Below are 14,778 nucleotides of genomic sequence, written 5' to 3' on the forward strand. Positions count from 1 at the left end.
ATGCCGCAAAATTCGATGTGACGGGAAATCTTGAAAAGTTTTTGGTTTTTAGCGTGAACTAAACAACGCTAGAATGTTATAGGATCTCGTTCCGCCTGGAGATTGGTCATACTCCCTCTGTCAGGTTGAAGGACATTAAAAGTGACGTTTTCAGCTTCATATCATCGTGTTTAACCATTCCTCTTATTCAAAAAGTTTGTATAAGGCTTCATTTGGCAGGGCTTCTCCAGCAGCTTCACGAGCCGTTTTCTACCAAACGGGGGAAAATGAGGCTAAGCCTTTAAAAATGTGCTCTCACAGAGTTTTGCGGTGCGAATAAGCCAAAAATAATAGTTTCTCTCGGCTTCACCTCATCTTATATGGCGTTCTGTGAGAGCATACGGCTTCACCTCATCCTATATAGCGTTTTGTGAAAGCATATTTTAAGAAGTTTTGCCAAACAATTTACCAATACGGCTCCAACTCCACCGATAGAGCTCTTCATGGAGCTAAAGCCCCAAAAACCAGCTTCACTGATAAAATAAAGCCATACCAAACAGGATCTAAATGTTAATTATTTTGTTATGACTTATTTTATCATATTTTAATAATCAATTGTTTATTTTATAATTTGTAAAAAAATGAATAAGACAAATGATCAAACACGGTATTCAAAAGTAAAAACTGACACTTTCAATAGGACGGAGGAAGTACCCAATATCAAAAACAGTCTATAACGCAGATGGAGGATACCTCCACATAGTAATCAGAACCAACTAACATGATGATATTAGGTTAAAAGCTCTAATCCTCATCATGTATTCGTGCTCGTTACATCAAATTTCATGTCCCAGATCTTCATACATAGCATAGCTTCATTTGCAAACACATATCCTGCCACAATCCTCTAGGTTTCTGCGTGAATATATATACTAAAGTATTAAGCATTGCAGCTTATACCGGTCGGCAATATATGTACAATACCGGATAACAAAGCGGACATGTTACTTAAGCGAAGAACTCCAGTCCTCAGGCAGGTTTGGCAAACCCAATCCTGTTCTCGCCGAAGTCAAAAACAGTGTGGTAGGCACCCATGAAAACATCACCAAGTATCCTGAATGTTTACAAGACAGATATCAGATTGCATGCTTGATTCTTGCTAAGGAAACCAAAGACTGTTGGGTTACTGCCACTTATGTACATATATGGTCAGCATACCAGAGAGGACCACGAGGAGGCGGCACGTCATATGCCATAAACCCGCTGATGCAGATGGTTTGTCCTGCTTGCTCCAGCTTCACTATGTACTGCAGCACAAAGGCAATCAGTGCATTCAAGAGAACTAGAACAAGTATGTATGCACCAAAGAACATCCGATACATGAACTGAACTGTGAAAATGAGATCATGGTTCCTCCAGACAAAGATTCGCTATTAACTCAAATGAAGAAACTGAAGTGGGGAGTTACCTGCTCTGGTGTTAAGGTGAAAGTCTTGTTTGCTATGGTAAATGCAAGATTTGGCATCTCTGAGATCTGATCACAATCAACAGTTGATTCGCCATTGGGGCTCGGGAGACGCTCACAGAGCTGCAATGCACATTACAACAAGAAATGCTGTCACATTTTGCACAATTCCCAATCATAAAAAACTGGCCAAACATAAAAAAGTATCCCAACCTGATTAGCATAATTCAAAATGAGCTCTTTTGTCTTGTTTTCTCGGAGTTGGTTCTGTATCCAGACAACAGCCATCTCACAAGCAGTACAGAAAAGATCAGAACCACGATTTTGTTTCTCAACAACAGATTCAATTGGGTTACTGCATGATAGTTCAATAAAAACATGTCATGGAAAATATAATGCATAGATACTACGAAAGGACTTAGAATTAATTTATAAACTGAGCTAACCTGAGAGAATGGGCACCATCAAATACACAGAGACCAATCTGAGTGCACACTTTCTGTGGGCTTGTCTGCTCAATTACGAAATGTTTCATACTTAGAACCATACCAATGTACAAACACTAATCGCAATAACAATCCAAATAGAAGGGAAACCAATTGCTAAAAAAAATTGCTCAAAAGAAGGGAAACCAACACCAAACCTGTGCTATGAGTAACTCAAGGATCATCTCTCCATACTCTCTCACCACTTCTTTGCATTCTGTACTGATGATCCCCTCAGCCCCAATTGCATGATTGACTTGAGCCACTATGGTCTGGAGCAGAACAATAATTGAAAATAAGTCATACCATTTTTCTGAAAAAGTACTAAATGTGCATTCACCATTTAGGAATTCTAGAATACATACTGTTGGACCAGCAAGCAATGAAGTCCCTGAGTCCACAATAGCAGCACAGCCACCAGCACAGTAACCAGTCGAGTGGCCACCAATAAGAAGATCTCCCATGTCAAACTGCCAGTAGCCTTTGCGAGTAACGGGAACATATGTATGGTTCCCCTTGTAGTGTTTTGGATCAACACCACCAAAGACAAGCTCGCCTCCAGCAGATGCATCAGGGTCACGATTAAGCCAGAAAGAGAAGACATCCTCTGCGACCAGTTTCTGCTCTTTCATGCTCTGCCTGTTTGGTTCATCCAACAGAGAAAATGATCAAGGAACAGAATGATTTGAGTTTCGACACTATGTACAAACGAAATCAATACGTACCAAATTGGAGGGGCTCCTCCCACAGAAATTTCAGGAAATCCGAGGCCAAGAATTCCATCAAACTTCCCAATGATGAAAGTAGGGCTGGTTTCACGAGTCGTCTCAATAAATTGCTGAACAAAAAGTAGTAGTAGTATCATAACAATGGTGGATAGGAACATTTAATTGAGGAATTATGTGACCAGTTTACCTGATTTTGCACAACAAGGTTACCAACCAACACATTGTCCTCACTGAAGAAGCCAGCGATTTGCCCGGAACCATATGTGATTGTACAAGATTCTCCTGTGCAGTTCAAATAACAGGGTACTGTTTAACCAACATCTCTCAAACTCGCCACAGTAATAGTCAAAACTGAATAGATGCAACAGATTATTATGTACCATTCTTTTTGTAAGTCTTCGACTTGGTTGACTTGTATCTGTGGTGTAAGTAGCATGCTATCTGTAATACATGGACGTAAAAGTACCAAACTTAGAATACCTTACTTGCGTCAAAATATGCACCATTATCTGATAGTAATGAACATACCGAAAAGTAGCACTTGGATGAGGGAACCCACAAGTTGGAGCTTCCAGTGTCAAATATCACCGTGAAGTTCTGTGATGGTGTGCCAATACCAATCTCTCCAAAGTACTGAGTGTCCAGGTAGTTGTCCAAAGGAACTATGTCATCAGTTGAGGCACCAAGATATTGGCCAGCACCCACAGACCTTCGAAGGCGGCTCTCCTTCGCCAATTTTGCAGCAGTCAAAGCTTCCTTGTCCAGTTTCTTCTTATTCAGGTTGATTCTTAACAGTCCATCGGAGGAAGCATGAAGTAGCAAGGAACATGACAGGACCCAGAAACAAGCCAGCAACAAAAGGTGCTTCTGCCCCATAGTCCCTAATCTCCATGAGAAAATTAGCTCCAATCAGGGAAACATTTGCTATACAATTCGTGTGTGGATGTAATACTACCTTGTTCAGTCGTCTTTTTTTAGGGAATCAGGAGGGCCGGGACCCCTCACCAGCTTAAAAAAGAATTACTGTTTAGAAATTTCCTTGAACTTGAAGGTTATGGTTTCTAAAAAATGGTTGTATTCACTTTTTTGGGGTGGGGGGTGGGGGGATGTTGAAAGTTCTTTGAAACTGTGAAAATAATGTTGTCAAGTGTGGAAAATTAGGAAAACCTTCTTCTGTGCTTGACTAGCAATTGCTCATGGCAAGAAAATGAAATCGGGCATGATTTAGTTTTTTTTCTTTATTTATGCGAGAAATTCATTGGTGTCTTCGAAAACTCTTCATGAAAAAAAAAACTATGAAATTCCTTGGTTCCAAAAAGGCCCTAAAAAGCTTTGTCGAAATCCGGGAGAAATATAACCGGTAGTTCACGTGAATCCTCTTTTTCTATTATCCTATACCGGCGGAGTCACTAAAAATCGAAGTTCTAAGGATCCATGGCTGTATATCAACTTATCAAGAAAGGCACCAAACACTGGAACATGAACAGCCCCAAAACGGAGAGTAACTAAAATTTCTACTCCGAATAGTGGCGAGAAGTAATCAAGCAGCAGCAGCTAGGGATTAGGACATGATCTGGTACCTTAGCTTCTGCCGTGTGCTTCCGAATCCGGGACCGGAGAGAAGGGGAATTGGGGAAAGCTAGTGGAGAGCTCGAGGGGAAGAGTGGAGGATAAATAGGACACACCAATCGCCAATCGGATGAAGCCGAGTAGATGCAAACCGTCAAAGGCGGAATAAATCATGCTGTTACCCACTGACCCATGGGGCCACGAATCAAGTTCTGAAAATCAATGGAGAAAACAACAGGTGAGTGACTTGGTGATACCTGCTGCATTTTATTTTTTTCTTTTGATAACTATAGCTAATGCTTTAGGCCTTGTTTAATTCACCCTAAAATCCTAAAATTTTTCAAGATTTTTCGTCACATCGAATCTTTGGACACATAAATGGAGCATTAAATATAGATAAAAAAATAACTAATTACACAGTTTGTTTGTAATTTGCGAGACAAATTTTTTGAACCTAGTTAGTCTATAATAGACAATAATTGTTAAATACAAACGAAAGTGCTACAATAGCCAAACCCAAAATTTTTCACCAACTAAACAAGACCTTAAATGTGGATATATTTGTTGGCCAATAGCCATTGAACGGATAGGATACTACTCTCTCCAAAATTATAAGACGTTTGATTTTAAAAACAAAATTCAAATTTGATCACTCGTCTTATCCAAAAAATTATATACAAATATAGTTAAATTTAAGTCATTTTTAAAAAACTTATATTAATAAATCAAGCCATAATAAAAGAAGTGATATTTTAAATAAGACGAGTGATCAAATTTAATGTCAAAAAAGTCAAATATCTTATAATTCAGGATCAATTAAGTACCTTCCTACGCTTTCCTCTATAAGTCTGGTTTTTTTTCTTGAACTCTAAAATCAGACGTGTTATTCGTTAACTCTCAAAATCATTCAAATTATCTTTTTTTCTCAATCCATCTCAAATTATAAGTCATTTGACTTTTTTAACATCAAGTTTGATCACTTGTCTTATTCAAAATTCTGTGCAAAATATCATTTTTTTTATCTGGCTTGATTTATTAATAAAAGTTTTTCAAAAATGACTTAAATTTGACTATGTTTGCACAATTTTTTTTGAATAAGACAAATGGTCAAACTTGGAGTCAAAAAAGTCAAACATCTTATAATTTGAAATGGTGCGAGTATATAGCTAAAAACTTAGTAAACACTCGATACCACAAAAAATGTCTGTAGGATTTTGAAAACTTCGAATAAAGTTCAAGGGATATACAATGGAATCTTTATATCCAAATAAAATATTTAGAGCTCATGAGAATTTCTAGTTGCTTCAAAAACATAGATTTAGTTCTAGAAAAATAAAAAAGATATTTAGAAAAATCCATAAACATTCTAATCGATGTATCAGTGTGTTCTAAATACTTGTAAAACACAATAACTAATCAGCACAATATCATAGCATGAATGCATTCAACATTAATGTATATTGTATTAATTTAAGTTACATCTCATTTTTTGCCGTGAAAATTTTTAACACACATTTATACACCGACTAGATTGTTTTTAAATTTCTTGATTTTTCTAGATATTTTTTATTTTTCCAGAGATAAATCTATTTTGTAAGCATTTGGAGATATGTTGATGAGGTCTAAATATTTGGATTTGGATTATCCATCTTAGGTTTTTTTCATTTTTTTTAAAAGCATATAGATTACTTATGTGGTTTAGATATCTTCTCACGTATTTAATAAATATTTTTAACAAAAAAGATAAAACCATCTTCAAAGCCATTCCAAACCATGATAGGAGTTAATTTGAACCGTTTCATGAGTTCAAATGGTACTAGAGTTTGAGTTTTTTTTTTTTGAGAAACATCCCTCCCTCATTTTTATTCAGAAGCAATAATTATATTATAAACTCCATCCGATGGAGAGACGAACCAAACATGCCTGCTGAAGACTGACTAGCTAGTGCTTTGCCCACCTCTGCTTTGTCTATAGGGTCGAGCATAGCTAGGAAATGGCCCATTTCATCCCTAGCCACCGCCACAGCCGATGTTGTCCTCTTGTTTTTTTTTTTTTTTGGAAATTAACAATTTGACATAGATCTTTGCAAGAAATCAGATAATGGGCGCAAAAAATTACCTATGTGGTCTAGCACAAGCCATATTTGCACCGATTATCTGACTCCGAGTTTGCACGTATGGAACAAACTCCATTAGTCCAATATATTTAATTAATTTTGTAGATAGAAATGATCTATTCCAGTCTACTAGCTTGGCGATTAACATTTGCGATCAATATTTTGCTATTAACGTCTGCCTCTAATTCATTCAAGTGAAAGGCATTTCCAATATATATAGTTCTAATTTTATATACGAATGAAAAGGTCGTTGTCTTAACTCTTATAGCCTAATAAAATCTACCAATCTTTCGGTCCTTACAGAGGCAGAAAAGGACTTTTTAGTTTGGCCTGGAAATACAAAATGAGAAGAAAAATAGGAAAATAGAGGGGTGGGGAGGGTTGGGAAGAAACACTTCAATCGGAGAAAATCATGCTGGAATGCCAAATTTTTAAAGGTGTGTGATTTGGTTAGTAGTGAGGCGTGCAGACGGTGGCAAAGCTAGAGCAAATTAGAGGACGATGCACTTGCCTTGTAGACTTGTGCTATATATGGTGTATATATGGTAAAATTTTAGAAAAAAACTATTGTTTTCTCAAAGTTGAGTGTTGCATTTGCACTCACTAGCTACAAGCTAGCTTCGCCCCTGCATGCAGATCTGGCGTCAAATATCTAGATTTCTCTACCTAAGCCAACCAGTGCCTTGACTTTGACGATTTGAATTGTTTTGAGATTATAACAAATTAAACGGCCTCGTGCCACAATATAATCCACTTTCAACAACTGAATTCCATAAGGCAGAAAGGGGAATACTGGAAATACAATGATTTTAGCAACCTAAAAGTCGTTCAGTTATAGGTCAATGTTATAATTTGTATGCTAAAGCGAACCAGCCAATCTTTCAGGAGCAATGGCACTTCACTTGTGTAGACAAGAGAGGAGCAGTGGCTAGCCCCAGCACTGGCAGCAGACATCACCGGTTAGGGGGCTTCGTGTAAGTTAAGGGTTTTTTTCTACAAAAAATATGAAATGATTTTTTTAATAGCAGACGATAGCTGGAACGCAGTGTTTTAGTACTGCTTTTGTTGAATGAGTTTCAGTAGTCTAGAGGGAAATCTTTACTGCATAGCAGTTTGTTGATCTTAGATCATAACTTTGTATCTGGGTTGCACCCATTCGTTTATGAATGTGGGAGGCCGGAATACATTGGTTCCTTTATCTAAAAAAGACGATATATTGAAATCAAGAACAGATTACATGGAGGAGTTCAAATGGCTCCCAAATAGCATCGAGCAAAGAGTTTCTAACTGGACATTGAGTAGCATCAAGAGGATGTGAGCAGCAGAAATTGAGACTGGAAGAAAATCTTGCTCTGCTGGCAAGGCTGTGGGCAGTTACTTTTTCAGTCCTGTTGATCTTGAAAAATCTGATGCTGGATGCTTTTATTATGAGCTTGGAAATCTGACCAGAGGCTTGGTTTTCCAGTCGTGTGGTAGTCGTCTATATCTCCCGGTCAGTATGTTGACAGAAGGTGCATTACCAAAGATATGGTTTACTTCAGTAAGGCTGAGCAGTTTGACAATTCTTGCTGCCAAGGCTAGAGCCCCTGCTTCCGCCTTAGAACTGATGAGGCATCTTTAAGTTGAGCTTGCACATATAAAGCTAGAAGACGAATTGGAAGGGGGGAAAAAGCTACTCAGAAGAATACGAGTAGCAAGGGTTCATGCGTTTTACAAGTGTGCAAATCCAAACAGTATGTGTTGCCTACATATACACTTAAATTAGTAAACCACAAGAGTTTTGTCAACTTACTGGATGGTGTGGATCACCGAAAATCGGAAAGAGGCATCTTAACTACATGGTCAGTAAATTAGAGCAGTAGACAGATATAATCACTCCAAAAAAATTACATGGCACATGAAGATGTATGGGCACAATTGAGGATACAAGTCATTTAACATAATGCTTATTTGTAGGTTTCCTTAGGAAAATGGTACTGCAAATGTGACCTGATTGCAGAGGGGAGGGAAAAAATTCTAACCTCATTTCCAAAGAACTGGAGTGATCCGCCTTATGCACAGTTGCATTCATTATAAACAATAAAAAAGGGCAGATACTGTTAGTGAAAAATTCTTAGGGGGCATCTTATAGGTACCAATCAAAACAATAAAGCAATATAGGGCTGTTGCTGTCAACATAGTGAGGAAACATAAGCACATTTTCTACCGCTAACAGTGGGGGGAAGATACACAAGGTTAAATTATAGGAATTGCATGAATGATCAAGAGGTACACTACATATGACTGATTTTATGGCTTGGAGTGCAGGGTTTGTTCACAAACTATGCAACCAAAGGTAGAGTACAGAGCTCATTAATTTGTAAACCGATTCCTGCTGTAAAGCTAACTACGATTGTCCACAAGATTATTTTACCTGTTGATAAACTTGATGCTGAAGTGCACTAAGCATTTCTCTGGAGAATTTCATCATTCAAAGAATACCACAGAGGCACAGAGAATGGTAGAAAATTAGAGCACAAGATAGAGTCGTCACTCCAAAAAATTTGACATTGTCACATAAAGATGGTCAGTATAGTTGAAAAGTGAATTCATTTTTTTCAACACTCATTTGTTGGATCCATTAAGGAAACAATACTTTTCAGGCAGGGATTTTGCTTGGTTCTGATATTCCTCCCTTGAGAAAAGTGATATAAGCATGGAAGCAGTGGAAGCCTCAATTGAGAAGTTCTTCTCATCAAGTTTGTAGAGGTAAGCCCCAGCACTGCTTATGTCACCTCTACGCAACAATCTCCTAACTAGAGAATTTAGCATATAATACGAGTCTGGAACAGTACAACTCTTTTCCATCGCTGCAAACAGACCATCGAACTCCTCTAGCGATCCTTCTATAAGATTTTCTGCCATTAAGCGGTAGGTCTCAATATTCAAAACCAAACCATAAGCAGAGATAGAAGCAAACAAATCCATGGCATCTTCCTTTCTGTCACCTTTGAGCAAAGCACCAATCATAATGGTGAATGTAACAATGTTAAGTTGAAGATCCTTAGAACACAGGCTCTGAAACATTTTTGAATGCTTCATCAACATAAATATTTTTGCAAAGACCATTTAGTATTATGGTGTATGTGTAAATATGCCGCCGCTTTCCACTTTTAATCATATTGTCATAGAGTTCCTTTGCTTCAGAAAATCTCCCAGTTTGAAACAAACCAGCAGTATATTATTGTAAGTTACAGCTCCAGCTGTAATGCCGTTGCTCAGCATTTCTCGGAAAACACTATATGCATCACTACCCTACCAGCTTTCCAACAGCAATGGAGCAAAGTATTATAAGTAACTTCATCAGGTGACAGGTCAATTGAGACCATACCATCAAATACCTTCTTGGCTTCATCCATCCTTCCAGTTAAGCAGTAACCATACATTAACGGTGTATATGAGAAAGCACTTGGCCTTACTCCTACATGTTCCATCAAGTCAGTGAGCCTCTGGGATTCAATAACCCGTCCTACATTGCATAAGTTACGGATTAATGTGTTGAAGAACACTGTGTGAGGATAGATTCCTTGAACCAACATTTCAAAAAATAATTCCTCAGCCTTCTCTCATTTGTCGATGGTGCAGAGTCCATAAACTAGGGAGCTGAAAACAACAATATTAGGAGTCAGTCCTTCATTGATCATCTGATTGAATTTGAGCTCAACATCATCCACCCTGCCTACCTTGCAAAGTGCATCTATTAGTGATCCATAGCTTACTACATCAGGACTCAACCCATGCTGCTTCATTTTTGTGAATCTATCATACCACATTTAGCAACGTTGAAGATGTGATGGCCAGGTGAAATACCATTTGCTACCATCAATTTAGGAGATCATGCATTTCAGAAAGAGCACACGAAGCAAAATACCATAGATAGTTACATCAGGTTTTATGCCTTTCCTAATCATAGTCAGAAAAAAATTTAGCTTCACTGCATCTTCCATTCTTGCATAGATAGTCCAGCAGCAAACCATAAGTAAAACAATCTGGCTCAACCCATGTTACTTGTTCAGAGTACTGGAGTGCTGGAGTGCCAAGGCCCATGTGCCCATAGCCTCTATGTTCAGAGTAGAAGAGGAGTATGATTTAGAATGCAGTGATAGCAAAGGCTACAATTCTTCTTATATTTCCAACCTTTTATTTATCTCAGGAAAAAGTCTCTTCTTATCTCAGGAACCTTTTATCGCAAACTGAAGAGCTACCTTTTGAGTTACTATCCTCTAAAGAAACAGTGCTTGCACTTTTGCTGAAAAAGACACTGTATAGTCCTAGATTGAGTTAGAGCTCAGGAACTGGTAATAAAATTATCCAATCTACTAATGCTGGAATTGTAGTTGAGAGTATTTTGGTGTAAATTATAACTAGCCACGGATAGATAGAGCTCTCGAAGCATTTAGATTATCTCACCATATCACCATCCTGTAGGACATGATGTTTATACAAGACAAACATGCTCTGGAGTCTGGACCTTAGCAGCCAAGTTCCTGGAACATAGGGTACGTGGTACGGGAACGTGGTACGTGGTACGACATTCTCATAAACTCTGGAACGTAGGGGGTATACAGCTTCGTCTCGTTCCTTTAAGTTGCGGAACGCGTTCCACTTTCCAAGGGAACGTGTGTCTGGGACGTGGTGGTTGGCTCAAGTAGTTTTACGTGTTGTTTTGAACCAAATGAGTTCGATTCCTAGCGTGGTATAGTTTACTGTTGTATATTTTGTTTCATTTTGGGCTGTCCAACTCCAAGTCTCCAACCATAAGGCTCATTGTAGGTCCAAGCCAATGAGTCAATCACCAACTATATTTTTTGCCGGTCGCCGCCGCCGGCCGCTCACGGACGGGCATGGCGCAGTATGCACACACACCACAAAGTTCCATAGTCACTTGGACTGACGTTTCTATGATTGCTTCTGCATATGATTCGCGTTCCACCACATTTGGGAACGACGTTCCATGATGTTCCCGTTCCACGTTTCGGGACGAAGTTCCCGGAACGGGGAACGTGCCCATGTTCCCGTACCCTGGCTGCTAAGGTCTGGACAGGATCAAGATCGCCTAAACTTGCAAGCAGTACTATTTTGGAGTTGATTGTTTGCACCAGCAGCAATATCTTGCTTTATCCAAAAAAAACACTGGCACAGTTCCATGCACTACTCCACTCGTCTGTCTGCCTGCTGCTTATCAAGATCTGGAAAAGCCAGACAAATTCGATCGGAGAACTTTTCGATCCTCAGGACAGGGAAAATTAGGCGGGGCTCAATTTAATCAAGCGGAAAAAGAGACTACTCATCTAAGTTAAATCTCCAGAGAGAGAGAGAGAGAATACTGGTTTTTTCCCACCACGGTCAACGGGGAAACCTTGATTTCATTACTTAGAAGCAACGAAATTAAAGAGTTCACAGCCATTACTCCGATCACCTAGGGGTCAAGAGCAAGGCGACCAAAATAGCCAACATACCATTCAGCCTACATAGTACCAGCATTAACAAGGGCACTACAAAAGCAAAGCAGATTACAGCACTCAGCCTATTCTCAGGCCCTACGGAACCCAGCTTGAACAAAGGGCCTGTCCTAGATCACTGGCTGCTCCTTGCTTGCTTGCGCTTGCTAATGGGAATGGAAAGCGTTGGTCTTCAAGATCTCCACACCTTGCTCCACGGAGGCCCTTGTTTTGGAGCCCTGCCAAATATGAGAGAAAAGAACACATCATGCATACACTGAGCCGGAGATATCACTGTTTTTTTCAAAGAAAACAGATGCTTTCCAGAGAGACTAGCAAACCACTGCCAAGAAAAGCGTACATATGATTTGCATGAAGTAGACTGTACTTTACACATGCCCAAAACTGATATAAAAATCCATGCCCAAAATTGATAAAACAAAACGGACTATTAGTTGCTCTTTTCTGATTCCATATAAAAATAGAGAGGAATCTGAGAGAAATGTGGAGCGGACAACTAGTGCTGCTGGCTTACTTCTTAGAGACAGGTTCAACATATGATTGGCCGTTACGTGTGCAAGGGCACAAGGGCCAGAACCACAACAACTACCAGCGCTGGAGTAGAACAGTGACACTAGCAGAGACGATACAGGGAAAAAATGGAAGGCAACAGATTTGCACAGCACGGCAAATCTCCACCGATTGGACTCGAGCCCATACACAATTACAGGTGCACTGGCCCTGCTACGAATGCTGGGGCGCAGCAAGGCCACACCTATCTTTCTAGTATCTAGTATTACTACAGGTTCCAGACTTGTGGGTTTGGGGCAAGTGGGCATACTAGAAACTTGATGCTTGTTTAGTTCCCAGGGTGATAAGTTTTTGGATACTGTGACACTTTCATTTGGATTTGGCAATTATTGTCCAAACATGGATTAACTAGGCTCAAAAAATTCATCTCTCAAATTACAGGTAAATTGTACAATTAGTTATTTTTTAATCTATATTTAATGCTCTGTGCATGTGCAGGATTCGATGTGATAAAGAGTTTTTGGATTTCGGATGTAATCCAACAAGGCCATGTATCATCTGAATTCCAAAACGCAAAACACTAATATTACAGGTTACTCTACCGAAAATATCACATTGCATCAGTGGAGAGAATGAACAACGGCAATCAAACAAGGCATAGTAACTTCCACATGCTCAAAATGCAATGACTTGCAACATTAACCGAGAAGACAGTCGTATATAGTTGCTGGACAAAGCATAAAAACCAATCACACAAAACTAGCATATGAAGATGGATTAGCAGAACATAAGGGGCTACTTACTCACTCAGCATGACATAGCTTATGACCCATGGTTGGAAGAGGAGCGGTGGGGACCATGAGCACCATCCTGGGGAGAGGGTCGAGTTGGGGGCTGGGGCTTCATGCCGTCGAAGATACCGCGGCTGCGAGCAAGCTCGAGGATGCTCATACCGGTGGTTGGAAGTTGACGGCTGGGGACCATGAGAATCAGCCTGGCGAGAGGGTCGAGTTCGGGGCTGGGGGTCGGCGTCGGCGTCGGAGTCGGAGTCGGCGTCGGAGTATCCGAGGGAGGGGAGAAAGAGGGGGAAGCGGAAGGCTGGGTCTGGGTGAAGGGCACGGAGCACATGGCGATGCCGTCCTCCCCCTCTCCCGCCTGGCCTCGCTGGCTTTGGCCCTGCCTCTGCGGGTCCTGGTCTGCGAGAGGCGGCGTGCTGAACACCTCGGACCCCTCCTCAACGGCTCCGCCGCCGCCGCTGCCAATGAAGCGGGCGCGGGCGAGGAGGTCCGTCTGCGAGGCGGAGATGTCGCCGGAGTCCACCTTCGCCTCCTTCTCCATCGGCGGCGGCGGCTAGGGTTTGGTTTAGTTGGATCGGAAGGATGGCTGGACAGTGGGGCGGGTGGTGTGGTGGATTGAGGAGTGAGGACTGGGGTGGGATTTATAGGGTTTACTAGTGGATTGTGCGCGCCAGGCAAGAGCAAATGATACAACGGTGCTTTGAGCAATGATAAAATAAATAATGATATATGTTAAAAATATTAAATATTATAGTTATGTTTATTAACAATTATCGAGTTTGTCAACGGTACGTAGAAAGAATATGGAAGGATAAGTTATAGATTTAGAGTACTAACATATTTGATACGAATGATCTAGAAGGATAATATGACCTTGTTTAGTTCCTAAAATATTTTACAAAATTTTTCACATTCCCATCACATTGAATCTTGCGGCACATGCATGAAGCACTAAATATGGATAAAAGAAATAACTAATTACACAGTTTATCTATAATTTGCGAGACGAATCTTTTGAGTCTAGTTAGTCCATGATTGGACAATAGATGTCAAATACAAACGAAAGTACTATTGTTCATATTTTGCAAAAAAATTTGGAATTAAACAAGGCCTATGTTATAAAAGTATTTTACACATGTGAACTAATATATGATATGGCATAAGGTAGAGCGGTCATCGGTTGGCTAAAAACATAGCGTTTATTTTGTGTTTCTTTTCAAGCTGCATAGATAGCGTTTATTTTGTGTTTCTTTTCAAGCTGCATAGAAGGATGATCAGTAATTCATGCTATGGTCGGATTCTCAGCCGCATTCATGTTTGCTTGAGTTCCGCACCGGTGAAAATCTTTCTATATCTAAGAAAATACGAAACTATTTAGGAAATCTAATTGTATGATCTTACTTTTTTTTATGTCTGGGTTAGGGAGTTTGTAATACGTGCCACTTACATGTAGGCTTTGAGTATTGGTGGATAGTTTGGAAGAAGAAAGCATAGATTTAACAAGAATAAAGCTAAATAAATCTATAACTAAGTTATACCTGATCCAATGGGTACGAAACTTTTATCATAGTTTAAACATATAATAATGAGCCCACTATAAAAAATTTACCACAAATGAACAATATGAA

General features: G+C 39.7%; 2 protein-coding genes across 4 annotated transcripts; both read right to left on the reverse strand.

Annotated features, from left to right (window-relative positions):
• Positions 677-4,391, reverse strand: LOC110433911 (aspartic proteinase-like). 2 transcript variants are annotated; one of them, XM_021456987.1, is made up of 12 exons: positions 4,238-4,391; positions 3,186-3,538; positions 3,038-3,098; positions 2,845-2,939; positions 2,655-2,767; positions 2,295-2,568; positions 2,088-2,201; positions 1,891-1,955; positions 1,658-1,799; positions 1,448-1,567; positions 1,198-1,286; positions 677-1,093 (listed from the first exon to the last, which is right to left on the reverse strand). In XM_021456987.1, exons 2-12 carry the CDS (start codon positions 3,531-3,533, stop codon positions 1,009-1,011), a joined length of 1,506 nt encoding a protein of 501 aa, XP_021312662.1. In that variant the 5' UTR covers positions 3,534-3,538; positions 4,238-4,391; the 3' UTR covers positions 677-1,008. The 2 variants fall into 2 exon arrangements, with proteins under 2 accessions (XP_021312662.1, XP_021312663.1); XM_021456988.1 differs by having other exon boundaries at positions 3,186-3,543; positions 4,238-4,390.
• Positions 11,705-13,778, reverse strand: LOC110434202 (recQ-mediated genome instability protein 1-like). Of its 2 annotated transcripts, none has more exons than XM_021458012.1 (2): positions 13,161-13,778; positions 11,705-12,061 (listed from the first exon to the last, which is right to left on the reverse strand). In XM_021458012.1, exon 1 carries the CDS (start codon positions 13,689-13,691, stop codon positions 13,176-13,178), a length of 516 nt encoding a protein of 171 aa, XP_021313687.1. In that variant the 5' UTR covers positions 13,692-13,778; the 3' UTR covers positions 11,705-12,061; positions 13,161-13,175. The 2 variants fall into 2 exon arrangements, with proteins under 2 accessions (XP_021313687.1, XP_021313685.1); XM_021458010.1 differs by having other exon boundaries at positions 13,157-13,777.

Source organism: Sorghum bicolor, chromosome 3 (assembly GCF_000003195.3).
Source record: "Sorghum bicolor cultivar BTx623 chromosome 3, Sorghum_bicolor_NCBIv3, whole genome shotgun sequence".
In the NCBI taxonomy this organism is placed as follows: domain Eukaryota; kingdom Viridiplantae; phylum Streptophyta; class Magnoliopsida; order Poales; family Poaceae; genus Sorghum; species Sorghum bicolor.

What these genes read in the sequence shown, in the direction of transcription:
- LOC110433911 (XM_021456987.1), bottom strand. Translation starts at nt 3,533, where the DNA reads ATGGGGCAGAAGCACCTTTTGTTGCTGGCTTGTTTCTGGGTCCTGTCA. An exon ending in ACCTTGTTGTGCAAAATCAG is followed by an intron (nt 2,768 to 2,844) that starts GTAAACTGGTCA and finishes CTTTTTGTTCAG; the next exon opens with CAATTTATTGAGACGACTCG. An exon ending in TCACCTTAACACCAGAGCAG is followed by an intron (nt 1,287 to 1,447) that starts GTAACTCCCCAC and finishes TTTGTGCTGCAG; the next exon opens with TACATAGTGAAGCTGGAGCA.
- LOC110434202 (XM_021458012.1), bottom strand. Translation starts at nt 13,691, where the DNA reads ATGGAGAAGGAGGCGAAGGTGGACTCCGGCGACATCTCCGCCTCGCAG.